Source organism: Lissotriton helveticus, chromosome 5_1, assembly GCF_964261635.1.
Source record: "Lissotriton helveticus chromosome 5_1, aLisHel1.1, whole genome shotgun sequence".
Lineage (NCBI taxonomy): Eukaryota > Metazoa > Chordata > Amphibia > Caudata > Salamandridae > Lissotriton > Lissotriton helveticus.
This window is the reverse complement of record NC_136065.1, coordinates 1,248,191,917-1,248,205,999: the sequence shown is the minus strand read 5'-3', so window position 1 is coordinate 1,248,205,999 and position 14,083 is coordinate 1,248,191,917. Positions and strand designations below refer to the sequence as shown.

Sequence of the window (14,083 nt, the reverse complement as noted above, 5' to 3'; positions counted from 1 at the left end):
CATGGGCAGTTAGTGAATGAACTTTTGGAATCTCTTGCTCTCCCAAAGCAGATTGCAATTGTGAAGTGTAGTGCGCATAAGAAAGTTGTGGATGATGTAGGTCGAGGGAATGCGTTTGCGGATGAAGTTGCGAAGGAAACGGCGAGAGACATGATGAGCCGTATGTATGTGGCAGGTCCTGCAAGATGGGTTGTGGAAAGTGAAATGTGTGAAGACACAATAGAAAGCGTGAAGATGATTCAGGCTGAAGCTACAGAGAAAGAAGTGAGTACGTGGAGAGAGAGTACGGGTATGTTGGATTCGACAGGTTGTTGGGTTGAGTTGTCAGAACACCAGCGATGGTTGTTGCCTGATGCGTACGTGCTCCCACTGGTTACTATGGCGCATGGAATGGCTCACATCAGTTCGAAAGGGATATGTAAGTTGTTGGCTCCAGTATGGCAGAATGCTGGAATTCCTAAATGTGCTGAGAATGTTGTGAAGCATTGTATGATTTGTCTGAAGTATAATCCTGGCAAGGGAACTCCAACTCCAGCTGGTCATTTTGCTCCTCCGATGTATCCATTTGAAGGGATACAGCTAGATTACATTCACATGGAGAGATGTAATAATTTGAAGTATGTCCTTGTGGTTGTTTGCGCCTTTTCCAGATGGATAGAGGCCTACCCCCTAAAGGATAATACTGCCTTGTCTACAGCCAAGGTTCTGCTCAAAGAGTATTTCCCTAGATTTGGTATGCCGAGAATTCTATGGTCGGACAATGGGAGTGAATTCGTGGGTCAAATCATGAAAAAAGTATGCGTTGGTTTGGGTATCAGGCAGAAGTTCCACGCAGCGAATCACCCCCAGTCTGCTGGACTTGTTGTATGTTACAATGGTACATTGAAGCTGAAAATAGCTACGGTACAAGCGAGCACTGGTCTTACATGGCCGGATGCCTTGCTGTTGGCTCTTTTGTCAACAAGGACGACAGTGCATTCTCGTGTGGGACTTAGCCCATACAAAATAGTTTTTGGTTGTCCAGAGTTTGAAATGGACAAATAAATCTGAATTTTTTTATATAGTGAATTACACATTGTCAGATCAAGAGACTTTTTTACTCTTTCTTTTTCGAGTCACCATCCGGACTCAGCTGCAGGGTCACGGTATAAGTTCATAAGGGGTGAGCCGCGTATTGACACAAGGTCTGTGGTTTAGGGTCGTTAGTACGATCTTGACGCACACTTAAGTGAAGAAGGAAAATTGCCGTGAGCAGCACGTTAGAGGATGGAGTCTTTTGAGTCCGACAACGGTGTTAAAAGAGTTGATTTCAGAGTGCAAATGTGTATATTGGTTTGTAGCAAATGTTTTTTAATAATGTGTTTTCTTATGCTTTTGAACATTACGTTGGTTTGTGTGGGTTGGATTTTCTATGCATCCCAACAGACACTTGCATCTACCTCCCAACCTACTCTTTCTTTTCCTACTGTTTCCCCACATGAGTTTCATACGTTGCCTGAACATGAACAGACACGAAGATTAGAATTAGTGAACAATTCGTATATACAGATGTTACATCAGCATCAGCTAGTTGTAAATACCACGAATTGTTGGGTGTGTGGTCTTATGCCACATACGACAGATAAGGGAATGCCATATTTGGTTTTGCCTTTTTCGCCTAATGGGTCAGTATGGGCATTCCGATCAATGTTTATCTATGCGAATGAAGCATCTCCTGTACGTTCTGTCAAAGATAATGCGAATAATAATGCTTTGATACAGGGAATAGTAGATATGGTCAGAGATATTGATGCATATAATGCTGTCCCTAAAGATGAGGTACGAGCATATGTTGGTTGGAACAAGACGAGATATAGTATTAGTCTGACAGAGAAAGAGAGACAGAAAAAGTCTCCTCCTATTTGGATTGTACCCCACCGAGGTCATCTTTGTCTGCAAGGTAATGGTCAGAATCCGAGAGCTCAGCTTGGTAAGAGTGTGTGTGCTCACACCTATGTCTATACTTCCCAGAAATCTCCACCGTTCGTGCCAGCTAAAGGCACGTATTTTGTTTGTCACGATAGAGCATATACATGGTTGCCTTCTGACTTTTCAGGCACATGTTATGTGGCATTTTTGCTTCCCCCTACGTATACAGCTGCTTTCAACTACCATAAGACAAGATATGGTAGAGGTGTTATCGATGCGAAAGACACTGCCGCACAAGAAGTTGGAGACTTCTTTAAGGGTTTCCTGCCCTTTTGGGGTCCTATGGCGAATGGTAGGACAATTCGTCAGCTTACGAGAGTGGTCAAAGCCACTATAAATGAGACTGCAGGTGTTCTTAGTAATATTACAGCTGAGCTTCAACCGGATCGCCTTATGACATTACAGAACCGCTTTGCTTTAGATATCATACTTGCAGATAGAGGTGGAGTATGTAAATTGATCGGGTCTAGTTGCTGCGTATTCATACCAGATAACGCCCCGACAGTGTACCAAGCCATCTTGAGGTTACATAAGTCTGCTGAGTCTATACATGTAGACGAAGGGGACTGGTCGTTGATAGGATGGTTTTGGGGACTGCTGTCCAAATGGGGATGGAAGATTCTGATATTTCTTGGTATGGCTCTAGCAATCTTTTTCTCGTGTTTCTTACGCATCCAGTGGGTTCCCGCCATTTGTGGTCTTTGTGCTACAATCTGTGTGAGAAGACCAGTCCCGAGAGAAGCGAAGGATAATAAGATGATGTTACAGCAACACCTTGATGACCTGATGAGAATAGATATAGACCTGGATTCAGATTGACGTGAGTTTAGGTCATTGCCTACGTAATGGCAAAAGGAGGTCTGAGGTTCTGTGGTTTTCGGGACCGGACTCCATTTTGTTTGCGTTGTTTATAACGCCATTTTGTGTTGCCCTCACGTAGGCCGTGGAGGTAACCGAATGAACAAAGTTGCATGGGCCTCATTGTTCATGTATGCATTAAACAGGCCCTTTTCTGACTTGTGAGTGAACTGCAGGACGCTGACCCCGTCACCTGAAACTGACCCTTCATGAAGCCAATTTCTTTGGCTGATCGTTGTCTGAGATTGCCAATCAATGTTCAGGACCTCATTAACCTTTAGTTTCCTTGCACATATCTTATCCTAATCAGCATCTGAATTGTTTCTTTTCTTACGACTTTTCATTACATGAGTAGTGCTTTCAATTATGGGTTTGTCCGGCTTGTGCCAAAATACGAAAGAGGGACCCTGTTAACCTAATGTCTGATAGGCAAGGGGAGCAACCCACCAGGGGAGAATTACTAAATAAACATGAAAGGGAGCTTCCCCAGAGAATGGAGGATCAATCAATGAGAATCAACCAAGAACACCCACAGAAAGGCTGAAATATTTTGAAAAATTTATTTGTAGTTAATTATTTATGATAAAATTATTTAGACCATGTGTGACAAAGGTCAGCTTCTAGGGTACAGAAATTCTTTAGATAGTGGAAGCATAAATGAACATCAGCCCAAATACAAATATAACAATAAAAACATGACACTTCATTCTTTCATTCTAGCAGTCATCCACAAGCTCTCTATCAGACAAACCAATTATTCACAATCAATCACAGCATCAAGGAACGTCATGCAGTGGGGGAAAGCGCTGACTCACGTTTCGGAAACACAAAGTTATTTGAGAAGATCCTTCATCAGGGCGCATATATTTGATCCATGGATATATACGGTCTTGTGAGATCCAGATTCATATCGTACAATCAATGTGAGAATCGGTTCACAGTCTCAATTGTGGGCTGAAAAAGCAAATCTCTAAGTATGCTGTAGCTGACCAATCATTGAGATACACCTGTTACTGGAGACACTTCCAATAGTAAGCAATATTGTAAGGACGAAGGCTGGCAGGCAGCGGCGTTCCTACCATCTGATAAAAATGTGGTCGTAGACTCAGAGAATTCAATTGGAGTTTCTGTTCGGACCAGGTAAACTACTGGCCAGTCGGAATGATTAGGCAGACTGTAGAGTTCAAATATTCCCCTCCTATTTGTTATGTGGCTGTAAATACGAAAGGTCAGGAAAGATATCAAGTTGGTTCCGAAGTCTAGGAAGTCTGGAGTATCCTAGTGATGAAAAAGGGGAGGTCTGCTCCTGATGGTGTGTGGCAGTATATGTGAGAAGCAGAATTCTGGAAATTCATAGGCTGTTTTCCTCGCCCAGAAGCGCTGTGTCCTTGTCTCGTTGGAAACGCAAGTTCTACATCGATCCTGCAGCAGTCAGCCTCCGCGTGTGTCCGTAATCAGAGTAGAAATGTCTGGCTTGTGGAAATTGAATTTGGGACATTCCTAATAATTAACTTTCGGGTTGGGTTACTGTAAATTGGGTTTTTGTTAATGTGATACTCAGTTAGAAAATGTGTCCTATTGGTCAGAATTTTGCGCAGTGGGTGTACATTTATAATGAGAATATTGTGTATAAAGGGTGATGTCTTGCTCTATGAAAATTGAACAGTTTCTTGAGTTGTACACCGTGTTGTATTGCTGGGATTACTGTTACTAGCTGCAGCTAATAAATTTGATCTCTGACGCCACCTAGAAGTATTCCGTGTCTCTGTTTGCCAAGACAGGAGAACCCGAAGACTTTGGGCGTGTCCCTGGTGCCGCTGGGTTCTAAAACCCGGTTCTTCAAGATCTGTTGCTGCACTACCAGTTGGAAAGTTGCCTGTGAGTTGATGCAGCGCCCATTGGAAACTGGCCTGTGCGTGTCCATACCACTATGAGGAAATCAGCCCACACCAATCCAGAGTGCCTGTCAACGTTTCCGTGTGTGCTCCAGATGTCTCAAGGTGCTGGCCTCCCTGCCTTTAGAAACCACTGCCTGCTGCCATTGGAGATGTGCAGCAACAGACTTACTGAAGGCATGTCTGCCTGGCATGTGCCTGCAAACCACTAGGAAAGCCAGACGGAGCTGCTGGTGCACACAATTTCTCAGAGGCAGGAAAGGAGAAGATCCACGGAGACATAAATGGGCAGCTGCTGATCAGATTCAATCCACCACAGGCGGCACGTACTGTGCAACCAAACCCAGTAAGAACTGTGTAAATGAACTGTGAGAGACTGAGTGCAATATACTGGAGAGGGTCAATCTGAGCCATAATTACACTATTGAATAAAACCCTGAATTACTGCCTATACCAAAACGGAGGAGCCAGGGGGTGGACTTGGTGAACAGAGGTGCACTCCGAGCTAAGCGCTCAGCATCCTAAATAATATCTTGCATTTATTGTTTGTGTATTATTCCGTTCTAGTGTGCACTGAAGTACTTTTCTCTCTTGAACGAAAAGCATTGGGTTGGACAATCAGTTATTGCACTTCTGTGCGATTAGTAGATCTTCAACTTGAGCACAACAACTCTACCTTCCTGAGAAGCCTGTAGTGGTTCAGCATTGCTTCCACTGAGAGCGTGTGCACACTATCTGATGTCTCAACGGTCCCCTCAAGATGGCCGCTGACAGACATGCACATTTGCACACTTTCTTCCATGAGAGGCAAATTCTGTATTAGGAGGGAAGCTATCCCTGGAGTAGATTAACATAATATATTGCCCAGCTTTGCCCGCAGTAAGTCATTAAAGGGCTTCATATATGTGTCAAAGAGTATCTATAACTAGGGGGGTGGGCTGCAGTGACCTGACCTAAAACTTCGAACTGCAGTGACAGTAAACACCGCATCTCCCATCACAGATCCTTTTCAATAGGAAGGATCAAACCCAGGTTGAGGGATCGTCCAGAGGCACCAGCAACTTCCTGTAAGAAGCCCAAATAAAAAATCATAATCCACACGATTGAGATGGGGGGCATATTTGCAGCACCAATACTGAGAATACACCCTAATCTGTCTCCTGTAGAAACAATCTCTCAAGTCCGTTAGCACACATTTCTGTGTCTTGCCACAGCTTATATCCTTATTTGCTTTAATACATTACATTACATAACGTATAAAGTGACAACCTTTTCATGAATTTTGATAAGAAAGGGGACCCTGCTAAAGGGTAATACCTTGATAGGTCTTTGGGATCCAGAAATATTTTTTTTCATTGGAGATATGTAGTAAATCATGCTTGCTTCAAAATGTTGGCACCATGTTTTCTACTCATTACTGTCAGAATTTGTGTGCATTCTGAGATGAGCGGTTCCAGTTAATCTGAAGGGAAAAAATTGAATTGTACTAGGTTACAATGGTTTGTAGAATGCAAGCCTTAGAAGTGAACTCTGACTTCTGGACTAAAAGCAGAATTAAGTCCACCCTGTTTACTGGTAGACCCACAGCTAAAGAAAGCCAGTATTTTTAACTCACTCTAATACACCCCCTCACCCTAAGGCAAACCTTTCTTACTACTGTCCCTAACAAATTATGTTATCTTTCTGTCCCCTGCTTCAAAAATGGAAGAAGGTAGGGCAGGTATTTAGCTTGGCCAGGTCCAAAAACCTCGGCTAAAATATATCAACTGCACTAGGAATGAAAAAAATATCCCGCAGGTTAGAAAATACCAAAGGGCATTTTCAGTAAAGTAGGGGCTGTTGATATAGTTTTATATGTAGTCAGCACGTGGCTGCCGTTGTTGCATATGGAGTCTGTCACTCAAACACCAACTTACTCTTTTCTTCATTTGCTTCCACTGACAGGTATCAATGACTTCAGTTATCTGCACACAAACTGCTTTGAGGTGTCAATATACTTGGGATGCGATAAATTTCCTCATGAAAGTGACCTACCAGAGGAATGGGAGAATAATCGTGAATCTTTGATTGTCTTCATGGAGCAGGTATGTTAGGCACGGTGGACAATTAATTGGAGGCTTGTGTGCAGTGGATGGAGGTGGTGGTGGTTCCTGTGAGTTTGGTGGCAATGGTTTTGTTTAGAGAGATTGCTGTAAGCACCGCAATGGGTCACACCAAGTTCATCATCAATCTTCAATTTTCCATAGAAATACATTTACGTTGTACACATTTTTTCTATGTAGTTTGGAATAGATGTAGACATTTCCTGCCTTCCATGCTCATTTTATAAACAGCAGATGTACTCTTCTTTTCTAAATGGGAAAATAATGTGTTTTTTTGTGATAGTTACTAATGTCCCTAATCTTTGCTCTGTCTGGGAGGAATCTGTTTCCCTGCCCCCATCAGTGTGGGCTGGGAAACGGAATACAAGTCTGCTCCCAGTTGACGGGAGCATTTGTAAAGCTCCCGCACACTGGGAGCAGACTTTGTGTTTGCTCCCGTTTAGTGTGAGATTTCAAAATACTCCTGCCAGACAGGAGCAAACACAAGTTTACCTGCCCGCACCAGTGCAGGCAGGGGGCAGGGAAACCACTGTATCCCGAGGGTGGGCTCCCTGGGACACACTAGTGAACCAGCTCCAGGAAATGGGGTCCCTGGGGCTAATAACCCCTTCGACGCTCCTGACGAGCTCAGCTCGTCATGAGGTACACCTCTCGTACGCTCATGACGAGCTCAGCTCGTCATGTGACGCGGTTTTCCGCAAAAGTCAGCGCAGAGCGGTAAATCTGCTCAGCGTTGATGCGGTTAAAGGCTCAGGAAGTGGGGCCACGTAGCCCGTCCCTTCCATTTTTAGTTAGGCCCTGGGGGATGGGGTTCACCAGGGCATGTGGCCCCGTCCCTTCCGTCGTTTTTAGTTACGGCCCTGGGGGATGGGATTCCCTAGGGCCTTTTGTAAGTCTTGGATGGGGAGCAGCGAGGCCCCCTCCCCTTTTTATACATGTCAGTTCCGGGGATCAGGCCCCTGGTCCCTATATAGGCATTTTGTCCCCAGGGGATAGGGGTCCCTCAGACCCTATTAGGCTTGGGGAGGGGGTTGTGTGCCCCCCTCCCTTTCATAGAAATGGCTGTCCGAGATGTTTATGCTTTAGGTGGAGGGCCATGGGTTTTGGGCAGGTAACATGGTGGTGGATTTGCTCTCTGGAAATAAAGTCCATCCATCAACACTCTTGGATTTGAATAACATTATGTTTTCAGTAATAAGCTGTGGTCTCTTTAATAAGGGTATTGAGGGCTTTTGTATCCAGACAATTATATGAGTCGTCGAGAAGCATCAAGATTCAGATGTTATCTTGTTATTGGTGGTATCAGTGTATTGGTGGAAAATTATTATATCTATTTTCTGGTAAAACAGCTCTATACTCTCACAGCTTCCACGCTAGAGTGCATCGTACGTGGTCGACTACACCTTTCCAGCTTTGAATCCCATACAACGATGAAAGCAAGCTTTGCATGTGGCCCAACATCTTTTACACAGCATGCTATCAACTGACTGATGCATAGGCATGTGGGTATGAATACAATGGAAAAACATGCAGTTTACTGTTGTTGTGCACACCCAGTCCCATTTGTAGTTACTTTACTTTGTATTAGAACTCTGTTTTGGAACACTTCACAAAAAGTTTCACATACATATATACTGCACCGCAAACATTATTGTTTCCTGAACCACCAAAAAAGAGCGTTGACTAGAAGAAAGTTGATTAAAAAACAATTTTTCAAAGTACGAAACCCCAGGATAAAATATAGTATGTAGTACGTTTTGACATCATGTATGTACAGCTACAGTGCATGATATTTACTTGCATTATTATATTGTCTATTTCAGTATTTCAGTGATACAGGCTTGCAGGCGTACATTGCTTATCAATGTTCTAGTGATATCTGATGTTGGTGTTCTAGTGTCTCAAGGATGGAAATCCTTTACGTACCCTAGTGTGGGTGATTATACCGCTGAAGAGGGAATTGATGACAATGTTACATTTGCTCATTCTTTTCAGAGAACAATACAGCTTTTGCTCTGTTTACAGGTTCATCGGGGCATCAAGGGGATTGTGAAGGATCTCCAAGGAAGAGCGATTCCAAATGCCATCATTTCAGTGGAAGGTGTTAACCATGACATCCGCACAGGTACAGAAGGCAAACGTTACACAGAAAGGAGGCAAACACTCTACTCAGACACGAGCACAGCATTGTACAGATACATATGAAGGATTGGAGTAGAGTTAGGGGTACTTGTCAGCATTCTTATGTAAGATCAGCAGAATTAGTGATTCCATAAAGTCGAATGGCATGCTTCTAGCCTGTTAACTATAGAGAAGTCTCAAGAAATAATATCATGAGTGAGGCCCCTTGAGAAAGTCACCTTACACAGTACATAAAGAGGAGAACTTATACTGAGATGTGGTTTGTTGGTTGCATGGTTCAATTTTTTATGCACTATCATCGAAAGGCGTACTCAGGGCTGTTCTATCCATCTCAGAAAGAAGGCATTGGCACTCAAACGTTGCATTCCTGGACCTTTTTCTTCTTGCTTAATTATGCTGGCATTTCACATGAACATTTTAGAGAAAGAGTAGTTGCAACTTCCCACCTCAATCCAAATATGAATCTCCAGAAAATATCATAATTAGTATCACTTCCCAAAAGGTTTTCTTGTTTTGTTTAGAAAAAAAAAGATTGCTAAATAACAACAAAAATAAAACTTAATCAAAAGCCTTTTTTATACAATAGTAGGCATTTTTTGTTTCATTAAAGTAACACAAGTTTTAGGGACAAATATATTTACTTGGGAACCCTACCACTTTGGAAATTGTCTTGACAGCCTTGTGAGGAGTAGGGCTATCCAGGGACCCACTTCCTGCTCCCACTAATGTTTTGCCAAATGGAAAATCATTATGTATTTAAAGCAGCACTGGTTCCTTTAAGAAACAATTGCTACTTTAAAAAATAAAGTTTTCTGTTGGAAATGAAAGCTCAGGGATGGAGAGCAGCTGTCCCTTGAAGGCCACCATCCCTGTGTTTTTTAGACAATGACAGGGGGCTGCAAATGGCGAACTACCTAATTATTATTCATTAGGCAGGTCATTTTGCAACTGACTATGAATGGTAAAATTGCCACACAACCTCCTAGTATATAGTGTTCCCCGCTGCTAAAATGAAAGTATTGCTAAACTTATGTAACCAGCTAAATCTTTCCTTTATAGAAAAAATGTATGCTATTAGTAATAATATTTTGCCTCCTATGCTTATACCCTGCCCAGAGTTCGAAGTGAAAACTAACAACACTGTTCTCACTTGTTTTTCGGATAGTAATGAACCAAGATTAATGGAATTACTAAACAAAGTACATTTTGGCTCATCCAAGGATCCTTGCCATCTAGCTATATTGAAAGGCAGGCCTACAGCAATAATTTCTTGGATCTTGGATGATCTACGTCTAGAAGAGGATCACAACAGGAATGCAGCCTTGGTCCTTTTAGATCTCTCTGCTTCCTGCAACACGGTTGACCATAGGATCTTGTTCAACTTTATATCTAGCGCAGGGGTGCAAGGAATTGCCCTAGTATGGATTAGACCCGAATGAGATCACCAAACAAAATCAGTGAAACTTGGAAATTATGCCTCCAAAGCAATTGGTTTTGACTGTGGAGTCCCTCAGTGCTCTTCCTTGCCTCCTCTTCTGTTTAACGTGTACATAAAACCCTTGATTGAGGTGCTGTCTTCTCTTGGCTGCACAATATACAATTATGCAGATGCTTCGCAATTACTCTTTCACATGGATAATGTCTCTGATTCTTATTTCAAGTTCAAAAAACACTGAGATTAGCTGCAAACTGAAAAGCAACCAATCAGTTAAAGTTGAACACTGATAAACAGAAATTGTCCAGTTGAGAAATTAGGGCAATTTGTGGAGCAACAACTTGTGGCCCAATGATCTCGGCCCGGCACCTACTCCTTCATTCTCTGCCAAGAGTATTGTGGGTAGTGATTTATGGCAATCTTACACATAAATCACAGATAGGAGCAGCAGTGTCTAAATGCTCCCTAAACAAAACTGAGGGAAATTTCTCTCCTGCTGTCTTTTAACACCAGGAAACTTATAGTCATGTCAGTCATTGATTCAAGACTGGACTATGCTAATTCAGTATACTCAGGGTTACCTTGCACTGCTCTTCATAAACTAAAAATTATTTAGAATAAAGCAGCATGGTTGATCTTTCTCCTGCCTCAGCATTCATACTCTATACAGCTTTTGAGAGAGTTACACTGGCTTCCAGTACAGGAACGTATCCACTTTAAAGTATGATGTATGGTGTTTAAATGCCCGAATAGAATTGACCCTAGTTTCCTGGCGGAGATAATTAAGAAAAACAGCCACCACCCCCTCCCCTCCCCCCGAAATGTAAGATCCAGTTAGGCTAACCCACTTGCCATTCGAAGAGTTTGTAAACAAAGATCAGGAGGTCATAGTTTCTTAGTATTGGCCCAGTCCACTTTGAATGCCTTACCTGATACAATCCATTTGGAACATGACCTACGGTTCGTCCGCCCTTTGTTAAAAACCTGATTATTCAAGATGGCTTATGGTATTAAGTAACCGTAGTTGGTGTTTATTAGTCTGGCTATTCCAGCACCAAAATAACTTTGGTGAATATGCGCTTTATTAATTTTATTAACATATTAACAAAACTTAGGTCGCTATGCAAAATCAGAATCCATCCGCAAAAAAGCGATGCTTAATTTGAGACCTCTTTTTGTAAAAAAACTCTAAATACATCTGCCCTAAGTTACTTGGGCCTATATTATCCATTACACAACTTGCATAATTTGAAAATCTGGATATTGAACTAATTGTTATCCTTTCTTTGAAACTTTAAAATATTGTCTGTTGCAAAGCCACCTACGTTTTTGCAACGTCCTGGTTTGAAGTATTTTTATTGGACAATGAGTTGCTTGAAGGGGATGACTGCACTTTTACCTACAAGTTAGTGTTACATAAACATTGTCATGGGGGAGTGGGACGTAAAGAGTTTAAAAATATCCCCCCTTTATTGGAACAGGTTTAAACTCATTTGATTATGCACTTAAACAATTGAGAATAAGGTTTGGTAAGAGTGTTTCTTTGAATAAATGGAATCAGCATTTAGGAATAATTGTGACTTAGATTGCTTACTCCTCAATGCTATGTTATGTTTTGTTGTATAATTTTATCAGTATTTGTATAGCACATTCACCCCAAGAGTGGAGCTTAGTTAATCAGATTTCCTGCTTCTGAGGACCCAAGACCCTGCCCTTTCAGACAGTCAACAAATAATTAACAAAAATTACTTCATCTGAGTTAGATGTCAAAACATAGTTAGACAGACACCTTTTTGTCGCCAGATCCATGTAAGGCAGTGAAAAGAGCTTTTATTACAAATGGTCAGCAGGAAATCGCAGCGAGCCAAGAGAAAAATTTGTGGTTGGGACACCCTTATCGAGAGATAGCTCTAGAGAACGCACAGCATTAAGGTTACAGATGAAGAATCAGGCAAAGTACACAGAATAATGCATGACAGCTTGAGGAGAATCACACTTGTTGGTGACATGTTATTTGCCAACTTCTCGTTCTTGCTTTCATTGCAGCAGTTGATGGTGATTACTGGCGTCTACTGAACCCAGGTGAATATTTGGTGACAGCCAAAGCTGAGGGCTTTAGCCCCTCCACCAAGGACTGCTCAGTGGGGTACGAAATGGGTGCTACCCGCTGCGACTTCAGGCTAACCAAAACAAACATGGCACGCATCAAGGAGATCTTGCAACGGTTTGGGAAGCAGCCCGTCAGTCTTTCAGCGAGGCAGCGGAGGCAGCGAATGAGACTGGCCTGGAGGCGGGCACAAACTTGAAACCACAGACACTGTGCCCAGCCTGATACATGACCACTGAGACACCAGTCAGATGTTAACCCCAATACGTCACATTAACACCATCTACTGTCAGAAGTTAATCCCAGCACGCCACACATTATTACGTGTCATACATTAACCACAACACTTTTCACTAATCAACTACTCACCAACGCCACCTTACCATGTTTCAAATGTTAACCCCAACTTGTAACACATTGACCCAAACAAATACTAAACTATGACTCAGCATCTGTCACTCATCAGCCCCGCCTTTTGTTACACTCTAACTACAAAAACTGTTACACATTAACTTTATCACCTGTCATTAGTAAACAACTAAATTAGTCAGATGTAAACGTCCAACAAGTTAATCACAACACATTGAACTCTTAAACTTAAAACCTGTTAAACGGGAACTGTAAAACATGTCACACATTAACATCAATATCACTTGGGTGGCAAAAACTTTCAAAACATGGATTGTCTACCCACAGTCACCTAGGTCTGTTTTACCTCACGTTTCTGGCGATGGAAGGAGTCAAGGAAGCACTCAGTTCTTCAAGACACACTCCCCCACCCTCTACCCTAGAGGGACCTCACTTTTGTAGGTCGTGTCCCACGTTAACATACAAAATGCTGTTATTTCTATAAAAGACATAAAACTCTGAAGGATATAAGTGAAGTGTTAAACTTTTGCCTGTTGTAAATGTGTTGCTGAAACGGTTGCCTTGTGTTAGGAGGCAGTGATAAAACATGTGCACAGTGTACTCGCGTAGTGCTAAGCGCCTGAGCTGTCTGAGGGAACAACGTTAAACATCTACTTTGACTGAGGGAGCTAAACAGTTGTAGGAATTAGATAGTTCTAAGTTCTTACTATTCACGTTCCTGTTTATGAAAATTGGACATGTAGTCGAATACATCTATACATTGATCAACCAAAGGTTTATGTTTATTTGGCAATTCCATGTTCTATTGTATCCTCTCTGACCTGAAATAGAAGCCTTGATTTATTTAGTCTGTTTATGGGTCTGGCATTAGTCATGCCCTTTTGAGTTTAATAAAATTATATATATGATATGCTTACTTACTTAGGCTTTCAGAGAGCCTTCTTCATCCACTGGTCTGTTGCTGTATCATTCACATTTATCTTACGCCCACTACAGCATCCAAAATGGGGAAATTAACCAACCGACTTCAGCCATTGGTTAACATTCACTTTATGTGATGGCATTCTGGTCTTTCACAAGGAGCACATACGCATACATTTGCATGCATGGTTTAGGTGTCAGTCATATTTTATGGGAAGTAGTGAAACGCAAATGCGTTCCTCATTTGATTAAAGGAAGTCTTATATTGTCAATCAGAAGTTTTGCC

At 42.1% G+C, this 14,083-nt stretch overlaps 1 protein-coding gene across 2 annotated transcripts in view; it reads left to right on the top strand.

Annotated features, from left to right (window-relative positions):
- The window catches only part of CPXM2 (carboxypeptidase X, M14 family member 2), a 361,124-nt gene extending 347,328 nt beyond the window's left edge, over positions 1 to 13,796 (top strand). For both annotated transcript variants that reach the window (XM_078644019.1, XM_078644018.1), the window contains 3 exons: positions 6,666 to 6,805; positions 8,849 to 8,948; positions 12,447 to 13,796. In XM_078644019.1, the coding sequence (XP_078500145.1) occupies positions 6,666 to 6,805; positions 8,849 to 8,948; positions 12,447 to 12,706 (500 nt within the window). In that variant the 3' untranslated portion in view covers positions 12,707 to 13,796. The remainder of the gene's footprint in view (positions 1 to 6,665; positions 6,806 to 8,848; positions 8,949 to 12,446) is intronic.
- The last annotated feature ends 287 nt before the right edge of the window (positions 13,797 to 14,083 follow it).